We start from the raw sequence: 13409 nt of genomic DNA, 5'->3' as shown, positions 1-13409 counted from the left end.
AGAAGCACACGCCAGCACTGTCTGCAAACACAAGAGGCGAGCCCAGACTTCCCAACGACATCTTCACGATCTCAGACAAGCAACACCAAACAATTCAGTGTCCACTACCCGACTGTGCCGTGTGTTTCTGCTCATTGTTAATCCATGCTCATCCCATCCATTCCTATAAATGTCGGATGATTTCAAACCGTATGCAAAGATTACATGCAATTAAGGAAAATTGAAGCAGCAGCCTAACTCAGCCGCTTCAGTGCCTTCTACTAAGATTATAAACAATGTAACAAAGCTATGTTAATTATTGTTTATGAAAATGCATTCTCCAACTTCTCCAAGGACTCTTGTCTTAAAAGGACAAACTCAGTAAAAAAAACTACCATTCGGTGGCACATTTTAAGTTCTTGCCCATATATGGACAAATGCAGTCAGTTGTATAGACATAAATGAGGGCTCATTTATAGGCATAGGGACCAAGGACAAGAAAACAATAATATTCAATAATGTTTAACTTTTTTTTGGTCACCAAATAGGCTCAATTCATTTTAATTTTTATGAGTGTTTTGCTCGCATCAAGGTGTACCATGTTTATGCAGTGCCTATTGAGGCCAGCAGAGGGAGCTGTCTCCTCTAGAACTGGAGTTACAGGTAGGTGCTGGGAACGGAATCCTGAGTTCTAAAGAGTTGTTACTGAGTAACAGTATTGTTACTTGCTGAACCGTATATCCAGCCCCAATGCTACTATTGTTACTATTACTATTTTACTATCATCATCTGGTCGTCCTCATAGTCATCGTCATCATCATGTGTTTCCCATTCTCACACCTTCCCTCAGTCTCTGTCAGGCATCACTCAAACTTCTGCTAGAGCCATTCATGTTCCATTTCATTTCTTGTCTTCCTCATTCAGCCCCATGTGCTCAAACCTTTCTATACAGAGACTAAGGAAATTGTATCCAAGTACAAAAAAACAGATTATCCTCTGAAAGGTCGGTAACCATTGGCCTCGCTGTGTTTTGTTCTATGAGTGAGTTATTTGAGAGAAATGCAAATCAAGGTGGGGGGTTTCCTTATTTTAAAAAGCAAAGAAGGGGACTGGGGAGATGGCTCAGTGGGTCAAGTGCTTGCTGGGGAGAGGGCTCAGATGGACAGATGCCTTTTTCTTAAGTTCTTTCTCTTTTAGCCCCTGCTTTTCTAAGTTTCTTTTCCTGCCACCATCTGTTACTGTGATGATCTGAGGTTCAGGATTGCCTCAGTACATTGTTTTCCTCTTCAGTGGGACCTCGGGAACCCTGGATCTAGGTCTCGTAGGTCCAAACAAACACAAATTGAGCAGCTTTCAGGATGATGATGCACACACACACACACACACACACACACACACACACACACACACACACACACACAATTAGGTTTTTAATTGTTTAGAAGCCGTGCCCAAATGGCCTCCCGACTCCCAGTGTTCCTCACTGATCCTAACCATCCCTTCAGGGTTTCATTTAGCATTGGGAGCTGTTCTTAGTGAGCATCCTCTTGATTGTGAGCTGTTCTTAGTGAGCATCCTCTTGGTACTCCGCAAGGCTGCCAGGCTGGACAGGGGTTAGCCTGCTGTCTTTGACAGAGGTTTTCTGTGATTGAGTTTTAAGTAACGTTTTGGATTGACTAGGATTTGTGTTGACAGAAGGTTTATTTAAGACTGGCATTCATTAGGTGTTCATTGTTAATTATGTGATTACTTTGGTTTGTGTAGACAGCCAAGATAAATAAATGTACCTTGGCTATAACTATTTTTTTTACTAATTTACATTAATCAAGATAATAACCTTTCAACCGTGAACTAGAATTTAATAAACAAACAAATTTCATCCACAGGTTTTCACGTTTTGGAACAGACAGAGACATTTAAAAGTCTAATACTTCACTATCGATGACGTAGATCATTAATTGTATTACTTTAGCTTAATATAACTAAAAATTCGAAATGGAGACATTTATTTACAACCGCAGCAGACAAAAAGTCATGTATTAATCTTAAAAAAGTATCATTGCTAATTAAAATATATGCATGTGTTTAGATAAGAACACAAGCCCTAAGAAAATAGCAGAAATTTACATAGGACGTGAAAGCCATGAATACTAGGGAAAGGATTTAATTCAGCTATTTTTTTAAATTTATTTTTTTGTACTGGCTGGTTTTTATGTGTCAACTTGACACAACCTGGGGTTATCACAGAAAAAGGAGTCTCACTTGAGGAAATGCCTCCATGAGATCCAGCTGTAAGGCATTTTCTCAGTTAGTGATCAAGGGTGGGAGGGCCCTGCCCATGGTGGGTGGTGCCGTCCCTGGGCTGGTGGTCTTGGGTTCTATAAGAGAGCAAGCTGAGCAAGCCAGGGGAAGCAAGCCAGTAAGTAACATCCCTCTGTGGTCTCTGCATCAGCTCCTGCTTCCTGACCTGTTTGAATTCTAGTCCTGACTTTCTTTGGTGATGAACAGTGATGTGGAAGTGTAAGCTGAATAAATCCTTTCCTCCCCAACTTGCCTCTTGGTCATGATGTTTTTGTGCAGGATTACAAACCCTGATGAAGACATTTTTATTTTATAAACATTGATATGTTGCTTTCACGTGTGAAGGAGTCAGATAACCCTGAAGCAGGAGTTACAGACAGTTGTGAGCTACCATATGGGTGCTGGGAACTGAACCCGGGTCCTCTGGAGGAGCAGCCAGTGTTTTTACATGCTGAGCCATCTCTCCAGCCCCTTATTCAACTACCAACATTCTGTCTTCACTTGTTTTAGGATAGCTTACGTTTAAGGTGTGATGTAAATTACCTTTAGTTACTTAGTGCACTACTCAAGCACATCAGTAAGGGTGAATGATGGATGAAGGAGACCGCACACCACTAAGTGTGGATAGAGGACAAAAACGGCTCACTCTGCCCTCAGCATTAAAGAAGTCAACTATCACCCGCTGGGCACCCAGGTGAGGCAGGCACACCAGAGAAGCTCATCATCCATGTCTAGACTATTCTCACAGATGCAGTTCAAGCTTAACAAAACCTTGCTGCTTTCCCCCACAAATACCCTTTCTACAGTATCATCTTAATTTGCTGCTATCTCCCATTTTCCACAGTTACTGCTTGTTACAAAACCATGCTTCGCTCATGCTCAAGCCACCCACACATTAAAACTTCATTAGGTGCAGACTCTCAGAACCCGCCTGCCTTGGCTGGTATGATCAGTGTTTTGGGGCCTATATTAAGCAACTTTTAAAAATCGTTATTATTCACCTTATATCCCGCTCACTGCCCCCTTCCCGGTCACCCCCTCCCACAATCCTTCCCTCCATCCTCCCTCTCCTTATCCTCTGTTAAGCAACTTTTATTGTCTTCTATGGAGCTGACATTTGTTTTTAATTTTATAACAATTTCAATCATCCTATAAAAAGTGGCCAGTACTACCGTGTGTGTGTGTGTGTGTGTGTGTGTGTGTGTGTGAGAGAGAGAGAGAGAGAGAGAGAGAGAGAGAGAGAGAGAGAGAGAGAGAGAGGAGTATGTCAATGTGCTTTTTTTAATATCTCACCTTTCCTAAATTTGGTAGAAGTATTCAGGAAATAACATAGGAACTTAAAGAGAAAACAAAATCACAGAAAGCAGCAGTCTATGAGTATTCTAAACTGAGGACTGACACATAATAGAACTTCCTGAGCAAGTTGTGACCTTGAAATGGAGCCAAATGTTTCATTTCAGTGAAGCCAACGTCTCCCTTCTCCAGACATTTCAATCATGCAGCCCTCTTATTATAGAACTATATATTCTAAGTAGTAGTTGACTTACCCTGACAGGCTCCGGTGCGGATGTTGGGGATGAAGCCCCGGCGGCAGGGCTGAGGCTGGGCTGGGCACATCTCACAGGGATGGCCCCAGGCTCGCCCAATGGTGGCACAGCACAGCGTCTTCGTGCAGACGATGCCTGTCAGCTGCCCCTGGCACATCTGATTATTGACTTGAGTGAAACATGGGCCTGTCCTGTAATCTGGAATGAGAATGGAGGGGGATGACTTTTATGAGCACACACCAATCTTAGACCCCACTCAGACCCACTTAGACCCCATATGCAGAAACCCAAAACTCTTCCTTTCCTCTGAGCAAAATGTCTAAGGACAGAAGAGCAGTTGAGTTCCATTTAGAAAATTTATAAGTTTCCAGTCATGAGCTGTGTGTTCAGAGACCACAGTGGAGCGTGCTTTGCGAATGGATGGTTCATGGCACTCGGATGTGTTGTCTTGGCTTGGATCATTTAAAAGAGTTAGTAGCCAGCATTGTAAAAAATGGAACATTTTGCGAGAAACTTGGATTTCAGGCTTTTCTTGAAACATTTAAGGTTCTAGCTAGGCTAAACCCAACACAACACACGGAAATCATAGGGTAAAGAAGTTTTCCTGCCAAGGCTCCTCCTACTTTAATGCTGACCCTTGGTGCTCATTCAAATGCCCCGCCAGGGCTCTGAAGGTGTCAGCATTAACTATTACTCCTTCTTACCCCGGAAGTATTTCCTTTCCAGACCAAGTGATCAAGAGTGTAGAAAGCTAAGCTGATCTGATGATGTCTTTTGCATTCCAAAAACATATTTGAGCAGTCTAAACAGTACATAAACCGTGAGGTATGACAGGCGGACATCCATCTCTGCATCAGTCTGCACTTGTATGGTTAGCTCCCTTAGGGGAAGACACGCTGAGAGAGACCTGCAAGCATGGGCGCTTCACAGGCTACTGAATGCTCTATCCTCCTTGCTCTCTACCAAATGACCATTGTCCTGCGCTTCGGTAGATGATGGGCAAAGTCTGAGTGAATGTACGGTGGGTGCATGATGTAGAGGTAACCTATGACCTTCCCGTGAGATCCTGACTCTAATGAGGACTTGTCATGTCATCCCTACACATCAAAGTGTAAGGTCCGAGGCCAAGCTCTCTTGGGGTCACTTCGTAGCCCACCCCTAAGACTCGCTGTTCCAGACTCAGTATATTTAGTGAAATGGTCAAGAACTCCACATGCATTTCAAAGCCCGAGGGCTGAATCAGGCTGCAGGCGACTCAAAGGCTGGCTCTGGGTATTTCTAGCCTACTTTCTCCATGTTGTAAATTTACTTCGGTAAACATTCTAGGCAACCAGTAAACACTCTTGTAGACAGAACTGAATTGCCAACAAGACAGCCTTTGAGTGTTACTGATGCTGATTTGTAAGATGTCAGAAGTGTTTCCTAATGACAGACTGACGTAATGACTCCCATTGGCCCTGAACATGTAAGTGGAACACATACAAAAAAGAGTTCTCTTTCCAGAAAGATTGTATCTCATCGTTGACTAAGTCTTGGGGAATACTAGATGTCTTGGGCTTTCATTGCAAAGATTAGTGGTATGGTTTTTATGAGAAAACTTCTACTGTGACAATCAATGGATAAAATGATATTCAGAATGACATGTAAATGTTATATAGGATATAAAGGCTACAAATGATCAAGCAGAACTTAAAACCACATACAAAAGTTTTTAATGAAAAATGAGGCTTCTTCGTAAATAAGAAATGGATATTTTGAAGGGCAGTGCAGTTTGAGAGCTAACATAAGGATAATTAAATTCAGCATAATGAAATAAATCGAGAGCAGGTATTTGGGCACAAGCTGGATTAAGGTTTTTATATGCTTGCAGCTTAACGTCCACAAAAAAATAGCTCATTTTAATCCTTCTTAAGAACAGCAGATGTACTGGCCGCATACTACATTCTTGAAGAAAATTCTTTTTTATGTATATGGGAAGATATACCGGCCTTATGAATAAGCATTTGCCAGGTCATAACTTTTTAAAGTCTTCATAAAACCCATATTTTGCCATTTTAAATATTGGATTTGTGGTTTTCAATTATATCAAGTTCTGAACATATAGGAAAACTCCATTTCTCACCAAACGGTGGTAAAGTTATGACTTCTCGAGATGCATGCATAAATATGTATCTTCAAATTCTTTCGGGTTTTTCAGATCCCCAGGGAAGAGGCCTGTGGGCTTTCCTCTAGGGAAACAAGGGGCCAGGAGACCCATGCTTCCATCTAACCACAGCGCCCTCAAAATGTGAGCCTCTTAGCGAATTGCTAGTGGATACAAGCAGCTGTGTGTCCTTTGCAAATGATGTTGTTAGTGGAATGAAAGAACGCAGGCAACCTTAGGCTCCCTTCCCAACCACACGGTTTCTGCTTCTTCCTTACTGTTTATACCTCCCTCTGCACCAACTGTGCAGATTCTTACTGGGATGACACTTTTCTTTCTCACTCAAATAGCTTAAAGTTTTAGATTCTCAGTCTTAGCTCTGCTCACAGCAACTGTCACCAGGCGAAAACAAGAACAGTGTTGCATATTGAAAAGGAATTTAAATTCCTGGTCGGTTTACTCTGTTCCTAAATTCTATGCATATCTTGGCTATGAATGAGGATCCTAAAATGCTCTAACTGATCTCTTGTAGATCATGGACTCTCTTTATGAAAGTTTCATCATAGTAGAATATTATCGTGCACTCCCGCAACCATTGGAAGTTGGGAAGGGAGCAGAGTACAGGAATGTTCCATTAACTTAGGATGTTGGAGTCGTTGGGTGAGAAACTGTTGACTTCCTCCTTGCGATATGACCAATAAAAATTTGTTCAAGGTTAGTCCATGGCACTCAAATACTGTTAATTTTATTTTCTAATATCTAGCTGAAATGCTACCGAATGAGAACTGTATGCCATTTCACTTAATATTTATTTCTCAAATTTATTGTCTTATTCTTTCTTATTGCAAGCCAGTGTGCAACTGCATGATGTGGGTGGGAGGGGAGAGTCACATGTAACGCTGCTCACATGTAGAGGTGAGAAGAAAACTTCGTGGAGTCAGCTATCTCCTCCCCACCTCATGGGTGTTCCAGAGATAAAGCTCAGGCCAGCAGGGTTTCGGCTTGCAGTAGCAAGCATCTTTAACTGACGCTACTCTATCTCTCTGGCTCTTTATTTCATGATTTTGCACATTAGGGCAATTAGCAAACTCATAAAACAATTGGCAGACTCCTTGCATTTCTTTCCTCTCCCAACCAATTAATGAAGGTATAGATTACATGTCATAAATCTCTCTGTTTACAGTAGATGACTTACGGTGCATTAATTGAAATGAGCAGCTATCATCACACTTCAGTTCTGGAACATCATTGCCACTTCCCCAGCGCCCCTTATGACTATGACTAGTCTGATCCTAGACAACTGCTCTCCAAGCCCTGTCACTATGAATTTGCATTTTCAGGGCAATTCATATAAATAAATGACATCAGAGGCTTGAATCTGCATATGGGAGTTATCCTTGGATGAGTGGGGAAAAATGCTCTGGAGCATGACGGAGGGGAGCTAGGATACAAGCATGTATCATGAGAGAAGACATGGAGAGGAGGGGAGTAATCAAAACACATTGGGTATGAGAAAGCCATACACATACTTAATATCTCATAACCAAATTTTTTTTTTTTTTTTTTTTTTTTTTTTTTTGGAGCTGGGGACCCGAACCTGGGGCCTTGCGCTTACTAGGCAAGCGCTCTACCACTGAGCTAAATCCCCAACCCCATAACCAAGTTTTAAAATTTACATATATATGCCCATTTTTTTTTGGTTGCCTACCAGAGGTAGATGAGAAGGCCCTACTGCTAAAGACACGATTCGTCTTGGATGTGTGGTATGCAGAAAACAACTAGGATGGAGCTGAAAATGTCCTCCCTTCCTGCTAGAGTCTACAGTGCCAGAAGATGCTATGCAGGCTACTGAGGGAGAAGAGGGATCAATGGTCTTACTTATCTGTGAATATTATGGTCTAAGGAGGCCAACCTATGTAAGTAGTGTATGTCCTAGGGCCTCTATGATTGTGGGGTAACCATTTGCTTTCTCTTTGGATTGGAGATCTGCTTCATATGACGAAGCACAAACCTCATACTAGAAACCTTGAACTACAAAGACCCTACGGCAAAGGGATCACAGGCCCTAAGGAGGAACTGAATACTGCTGTTTGTCTAGATTGATATAGCATCAGGCTGCCCTGTAAATGTGTCTGCTCGTGCCCATTCTCGGGTTCACTCAGACAAGCCTCTCTGGTTAGGGAACAGTGACGAACGAGATTCATGGTTACACAAGATCCTGAGTATCAGTGGTGGATGGACTCCATGTTTTTCAAAATGTTTGTTTGCACATTAATATGCCTAGCTTTGAGTTCACTAGCTTGTAAGATCTGAGTGCTAGGTGCACTTTTAAGGCATACAGCTGAGTCCCTTAGGGACGGCATCAGACATATGTGACAAACTTATAATATGACAAGCAACTGATAGGGTAGAGTAATATTCCGGCTACAGTGTAAGAGAAAACCAAAGACTACTTGAAGTTCTCTTCGCATGGCTACTAAACCCTGTTTGTTAATATCTCAGCACTCATGTTTATCAGTCCGTGTGTTAATGCTCCAGCTTGCAGCATTTGCATGACCAAGTGGTAGGAACCACCCACTGGCGGATGGATGAATAGTACAATGATGTAAGTCCATACAACCGAGTATCATTTACCCTCACGAAAGGGGCAGGGGGATGCAGGCACGCGGACTGAAGTAAGTCAGTCACAAGAGGTCAGAGGCAAAGTGACCTCACTCACATGAGACGACCAGAATAACTGTACTCATAACAACGGAAATCATGTCACTGGTTGTTGGGAGCCGAGAGACGTGGCTGGGGAGGTAGCGTCTAAGAGGTAAGGAGACGTCAGCTTGATGAAATCAAAAATGGTTCCACAAATGGATGGGGGAGTGGCTGCACAAGAGTGTAAGTGCCTCACTGTGAGTATAGTTCACGTTCCTGAACTTAAAAATAGCTAATGTCTCGAAATGTATGTGTGTGGACATGAGTTGAAAGCAAATGTTATTTATACAAATAACTAGATAGCTCACTTTCATTTTGATTATTCCCCAAAGATGAAGTCTCCATTTGGTCCCTGACACCAGGAGTCATGACTCTTTGGTACCTGGGGTCGACACTGAAGATTTGCTTCTGTGATAGATGGGTAGCCACCTTAGTGACCACAGCTCTAGCACATCTTATCTCTAACAGAGACATTTAATACATCAGTGGGATGTGTACTTCGAATAGAAGGACTGCTTTTTTTTTCTTTTGATGCTAGCATCAAAGGATACATTAGAGACGGGGAGGTAGAATGATAATTAGGTGCTGGCCAATGGTACGAACAACATTCCGGTCCTTGCTGGTTCTCTCCATAAGGATGAAGGCTATCAAGGATGAGCTCCTAACATTCACAGCCTAGGTACTGGAAGTGTGTGCTCTTAAGTAAAATCAATTAACTTACTTAAAGAACAACCCCCAAAGTGATGCAGATCACAAGCTAAATAGAATTAAGAAGAAGATTAGAGCCACCTTTGAGATAAAGGTTTGAAGAGACAAATCTGTATTTTGACCTGAGTTAACGAGGGGGAATAGAGATAAAAGGGAAGATTGTGAAAAGTAATGCGTTTACAGCTCTAATTAACAACACAAGCAAAGCGGTCCTGAATATATTTCAGGAAAAAAATGATATATGCTCACAAAATAATTACGCATATTCAAGGGAGACTAAACCAATAAAAACATGTCACTTCCACAGCTCTTATGTGTGCCTCGCCTCAAACACAGTAAGGCCCTTAAGACTGGACTCTGGTGGGAAATAAGTAAGAACTTCCCACATGATTTGCTGAGGGATACTTCGTACACCAATGCATTGTTGACGTAACTTAACTCTGGAGTATCAATGGTTCCTGAGTGACATGACCTACCACTGGTGCTAAGTCAGGCAAGTCTAAAATAGCCCATTCTTCCCCTGAACCTGATTAACTGCCTGACACGTGATCCCCAGTGCAACATTGTGGTAGACCCATTAAGATTCCTTGAACAGACAAAACACATCCCTGTGCTTCCATACTCCGATTTTCATTATTGGGACCTTCAGGGAAATACTAGAAGAGGAAGAAGTTTGTGAGAGGCCCAGCAGGCATGACCTGGTCCGGCTTGGACATGTGTTGATCTGCACTGCTGAAGTGAACCCTGCCGGTTCTTAAACTTGGAACTTTAAGGATCAACACTGGAAAAGATTCAAGAGTGAATACATTCTCTATGGCCACTCAGCAAAAGGTCAGAATGTCGTGATACCATATCAGAAACTGAAATGACCATATTCTAACAGATTTGCAAATCTAAGTAGCCATAGAAACCGACGGGCGGGCTAGCTAGCCTTGGTAGTGAGGACACATAGTTCATCAAGACACGAGTAAAGTGGCAAAGACCAAGGTCTTCCTTTGCTTCTGGAAAGTGAACCCTTTACACCATTATTCAAAAGAAGAAGAAGAGGAGGAAGGAGAAGAAGAAGAAGAAGGGGAGGGAGGAGGGAGGAGGGGAAGGAGGAGGAGGAGGAGGAGGAGAGGAGGAGGGGGGGGGGGGGACAGTCACTCCATGAAAGGAAAGGAGTTGTCATCAGAGTAGGAAAAGCTCACCACATGGGCGCACATACTAAGTACAAAATGAGACTTAAGAATAGTCAGTCTTGTACAGGGTGTGATCACGTGAACAGAAGAATGGGACTTAAAATGCACAAACACAAACAGTAAAAAAGTAATAGTATAAGTATTTTCATGAATTGAAATAGTTTTATATCTCTAGTTGAAAACAGCCCATATCTCAAACAAAAACAACAAAAATATTCATCCAAGGAAAGAGCTGTACAAAATCTCTATGCCTTTGAATTCCAAGATTAAGTGTGGAAATAAAAGAATAAAACTTTCCATTACTAATCAACAAGAGGGAAAGGCTACCTTGAAGGATGCCGTGGGCCAGTATTCTTTCTCTTCATCTGTAGGACAGAGAAGCTAAGGAGAGTGCGATCACATCCAGAGGGCAAATTTGTAAATTCTAAGACGGGAAACAAAGAGACAAGGGAGGGGGGCTTCCTATAGCACAGACTTGGAGGTTAATTCTTCCTATGATGTCAGTTCACATCGGGAGGAGTGGGAAAGGAGTGAGTTAAGAGAGACAAATGTCATTTAACTTAGACATTGCCCAAAAGACAAAAAGAGAGGCACAGAGGTTTCAATACAGTGGTGAAGGAAATCAGGCAGCCATTTTTATCACAAAGTCCATAGGCAAAATGATCGTTCAGGAAGGTCAGAGCTGGGGGAGTTTGTAATATCATAGGATGAACCAAAAAGGCTAACTAGCAAAGACGAACAGAGAAAGCAAGCTGAACAAGTCGGGGTTTTAGTAAACATATGATGGGTCTGATTAAAATAATGACACTGGACTCTATTTGGTACCTGTAAAAATCATTAAAACAAAATGACAAAAGCCAGTATTAATGAAGCACAGAGTCACAATGACCAATATGGGAAGAAGGACAATGTGAAGACAGCAGCACCGACTGAAGGATGAGTGAGGGAGCTTGGCGTGGAGGGAGGGTGTGCTATCCCTGAGGCCTTGGTTCCATTCCTAGCACTGTGCATGTGTGCACGTGCACACACACACACACACACACACACACACACACACACACACTCACACACACACACACCATTGACTGGTATAAGAGTAAAATTAAATTGTGGTAAGGGTTTATGTCATTTTTATATTAAAATTTATGATGAAATACAAAGAGTGTGCAAAAACTTCTGGAAACAGAGAGTCTGTCAGAAGTAAAGCAGCTAACAGAAAAGGTGAAGACAAGTTCTTGTCTTGGCAGGTGACACACGATGCTGTGTTACGTATTATTTTTGCTTTTCAGGGAGCAATAACTTATCATGATAAGGTTTATCAAAATAAGATGCCTCTGTTTAGTATTTCTTTTATTTATTTTGGCAAATTGACTAATTGATCATGATTAAATCTTTGCTTATGACCGCACAATTATTCGAAGGACATCAATGGATTTCTGAGCTTTCTACTAAACGAAGTGTTGTGTCTTAAACAGTGGGTGAAACTGAAAGCTGAAACTGAAAGCTGACATAGCCCTCATGTAAAGAGTTTTGGGTAAAAGAATTGACGGTCATCCGGGAAAGAGCATCCCATGCTGCTTACAAAGGGACGATGTTTTTGTCCCCACTACAGAATTAGTGACATGAAATCAATCATTCTAGAGAAGCAAAGTGCACCAGCTCTAACGTCACAGCGCCGCAGTTTGCCAGCACGCACAGCGGTATGGCTGACAGAAGCAGCCAGCAGCCACATGTGGCTTCCTCAATTTCAACCTAAAGCATGAACGACATAAAACAAACATTCAGTTCTCCAGTCACCCTCGCCACATGTCAAGTGCTCAGAGGCCGCACGGTGGTTAGTGGCTACCAAACTCGACGGCACAAGTATTTCCATCATCCCAGAATGTTCTATCTATACATGCTGCTGTGGTTATCTCCCAAGACCACAGAGAAACGGAAATGAAACAGCTTGGTACTGAGGCAATGGCTCTATAAAGGGCCATATGTCTGAAGATATGGGGATTCAGATAGAACCCCTGCCTTGAAAAGGCGACAGACAGACAGACAGAAATGCAACAGGATGCATCACTGTATCTTGTTCAGCATCAAAAAGCAGCTGTCTAAGGAATAGTTTAGTTCTATGGTGGGGCATAGAGGAGAAAGGGAACAGAGGACAAAGAGCACACATGTGCCAAGCATGAAGCGTGTGTACAGCATGGGCACAGCACTCCGCTTAATCTGTCTAACAGTCTTATTTGGTGGCATGTTGTGGTTTGCCCAGGAGTTATCTGTATTTTGATGCTAATTCTGCTGCCCCAAGAACAGGCTGCCTAATCACATACTCAGGAGTCAGGGGATTTCATCAGAACCTTCTCCCCATTTAATTTGTAAAATAAAGGCGAGAGCCAGTGATTGAGCAGGGGAAGGGAAGGTGAAGCAGAAGAGGAGGGAGAGAGGAGGTCGGAGGAGAAGGAGGAAGATGGAGCTGAAGCACATGGCATGGAGAAACCGCAAGTTATGAGGGATTTCAGAGCTGGGGAACAGGATAGCGCAGTGGTAGATCTGCCCAGTCTATAGTGAGCTTGCACTCATACTAATCGAGTTGTGTCTTCTTTGCACGGGCGTGTTCGGGTTGGAGAGGCCACTGCGACAGTGGCATGTCTCACTCCTTTCCTGATCTTACATGAGTTGAGCAGAATTGCCCAAAGTGACATAGTCCTTAGTGAAGTGAAGCAGGCTTTGAATCACTGATTGCAACTAACATCGAGTCCTGCCCCTTTCCCAGAATCTTGTGTGTACACGTTCATATATGTGCATGCATGTGGAGACCTGAAGTCAGGGTCGGGTGTCTTTCTCAAACACTCTCCC

The 13409-nt window shown here is 42.6% G+C and overlaps 1 protein-coding gene across 1 annotated transcript in view; it reads right to left on the bottom strand.

Annotated features, from left to right (window-relative positions):
- The window catches only part of Fbn2 (fibrillin 2), a 207062-nt gene that overhangs the window by 144416 nt on the left and 49237 nt on the right, over positions 1–13409 (bottom strand). The window contains 1 exon segment of the mRNA XM_032885839.1: positions 3828–4025. Coding sequence (XP_032741730.1) covers positions 3828–4025 — 198 coding nt within the window.

The sequence above is a fragment of the Rattus rattus genome, chromosome 15 (assembly GCF_011064425.1).
Source record: "Rattus rattus isolate New Zealand chromosome 15, Rrattus_CSIRO_v1, whole genome shotgun sequence".
Classification (NCBI taxonomy): Eukaryota; Metazoa; Chordata; class Mammalia; order Rodentia; family Muridae; genus Rattus; species Rattus rattus.
The sequence above is the reverse complement of the archived record's forward strand: the minus strand, read 5'-3'. Positions and strand labels throughout refer to the sequence as shown.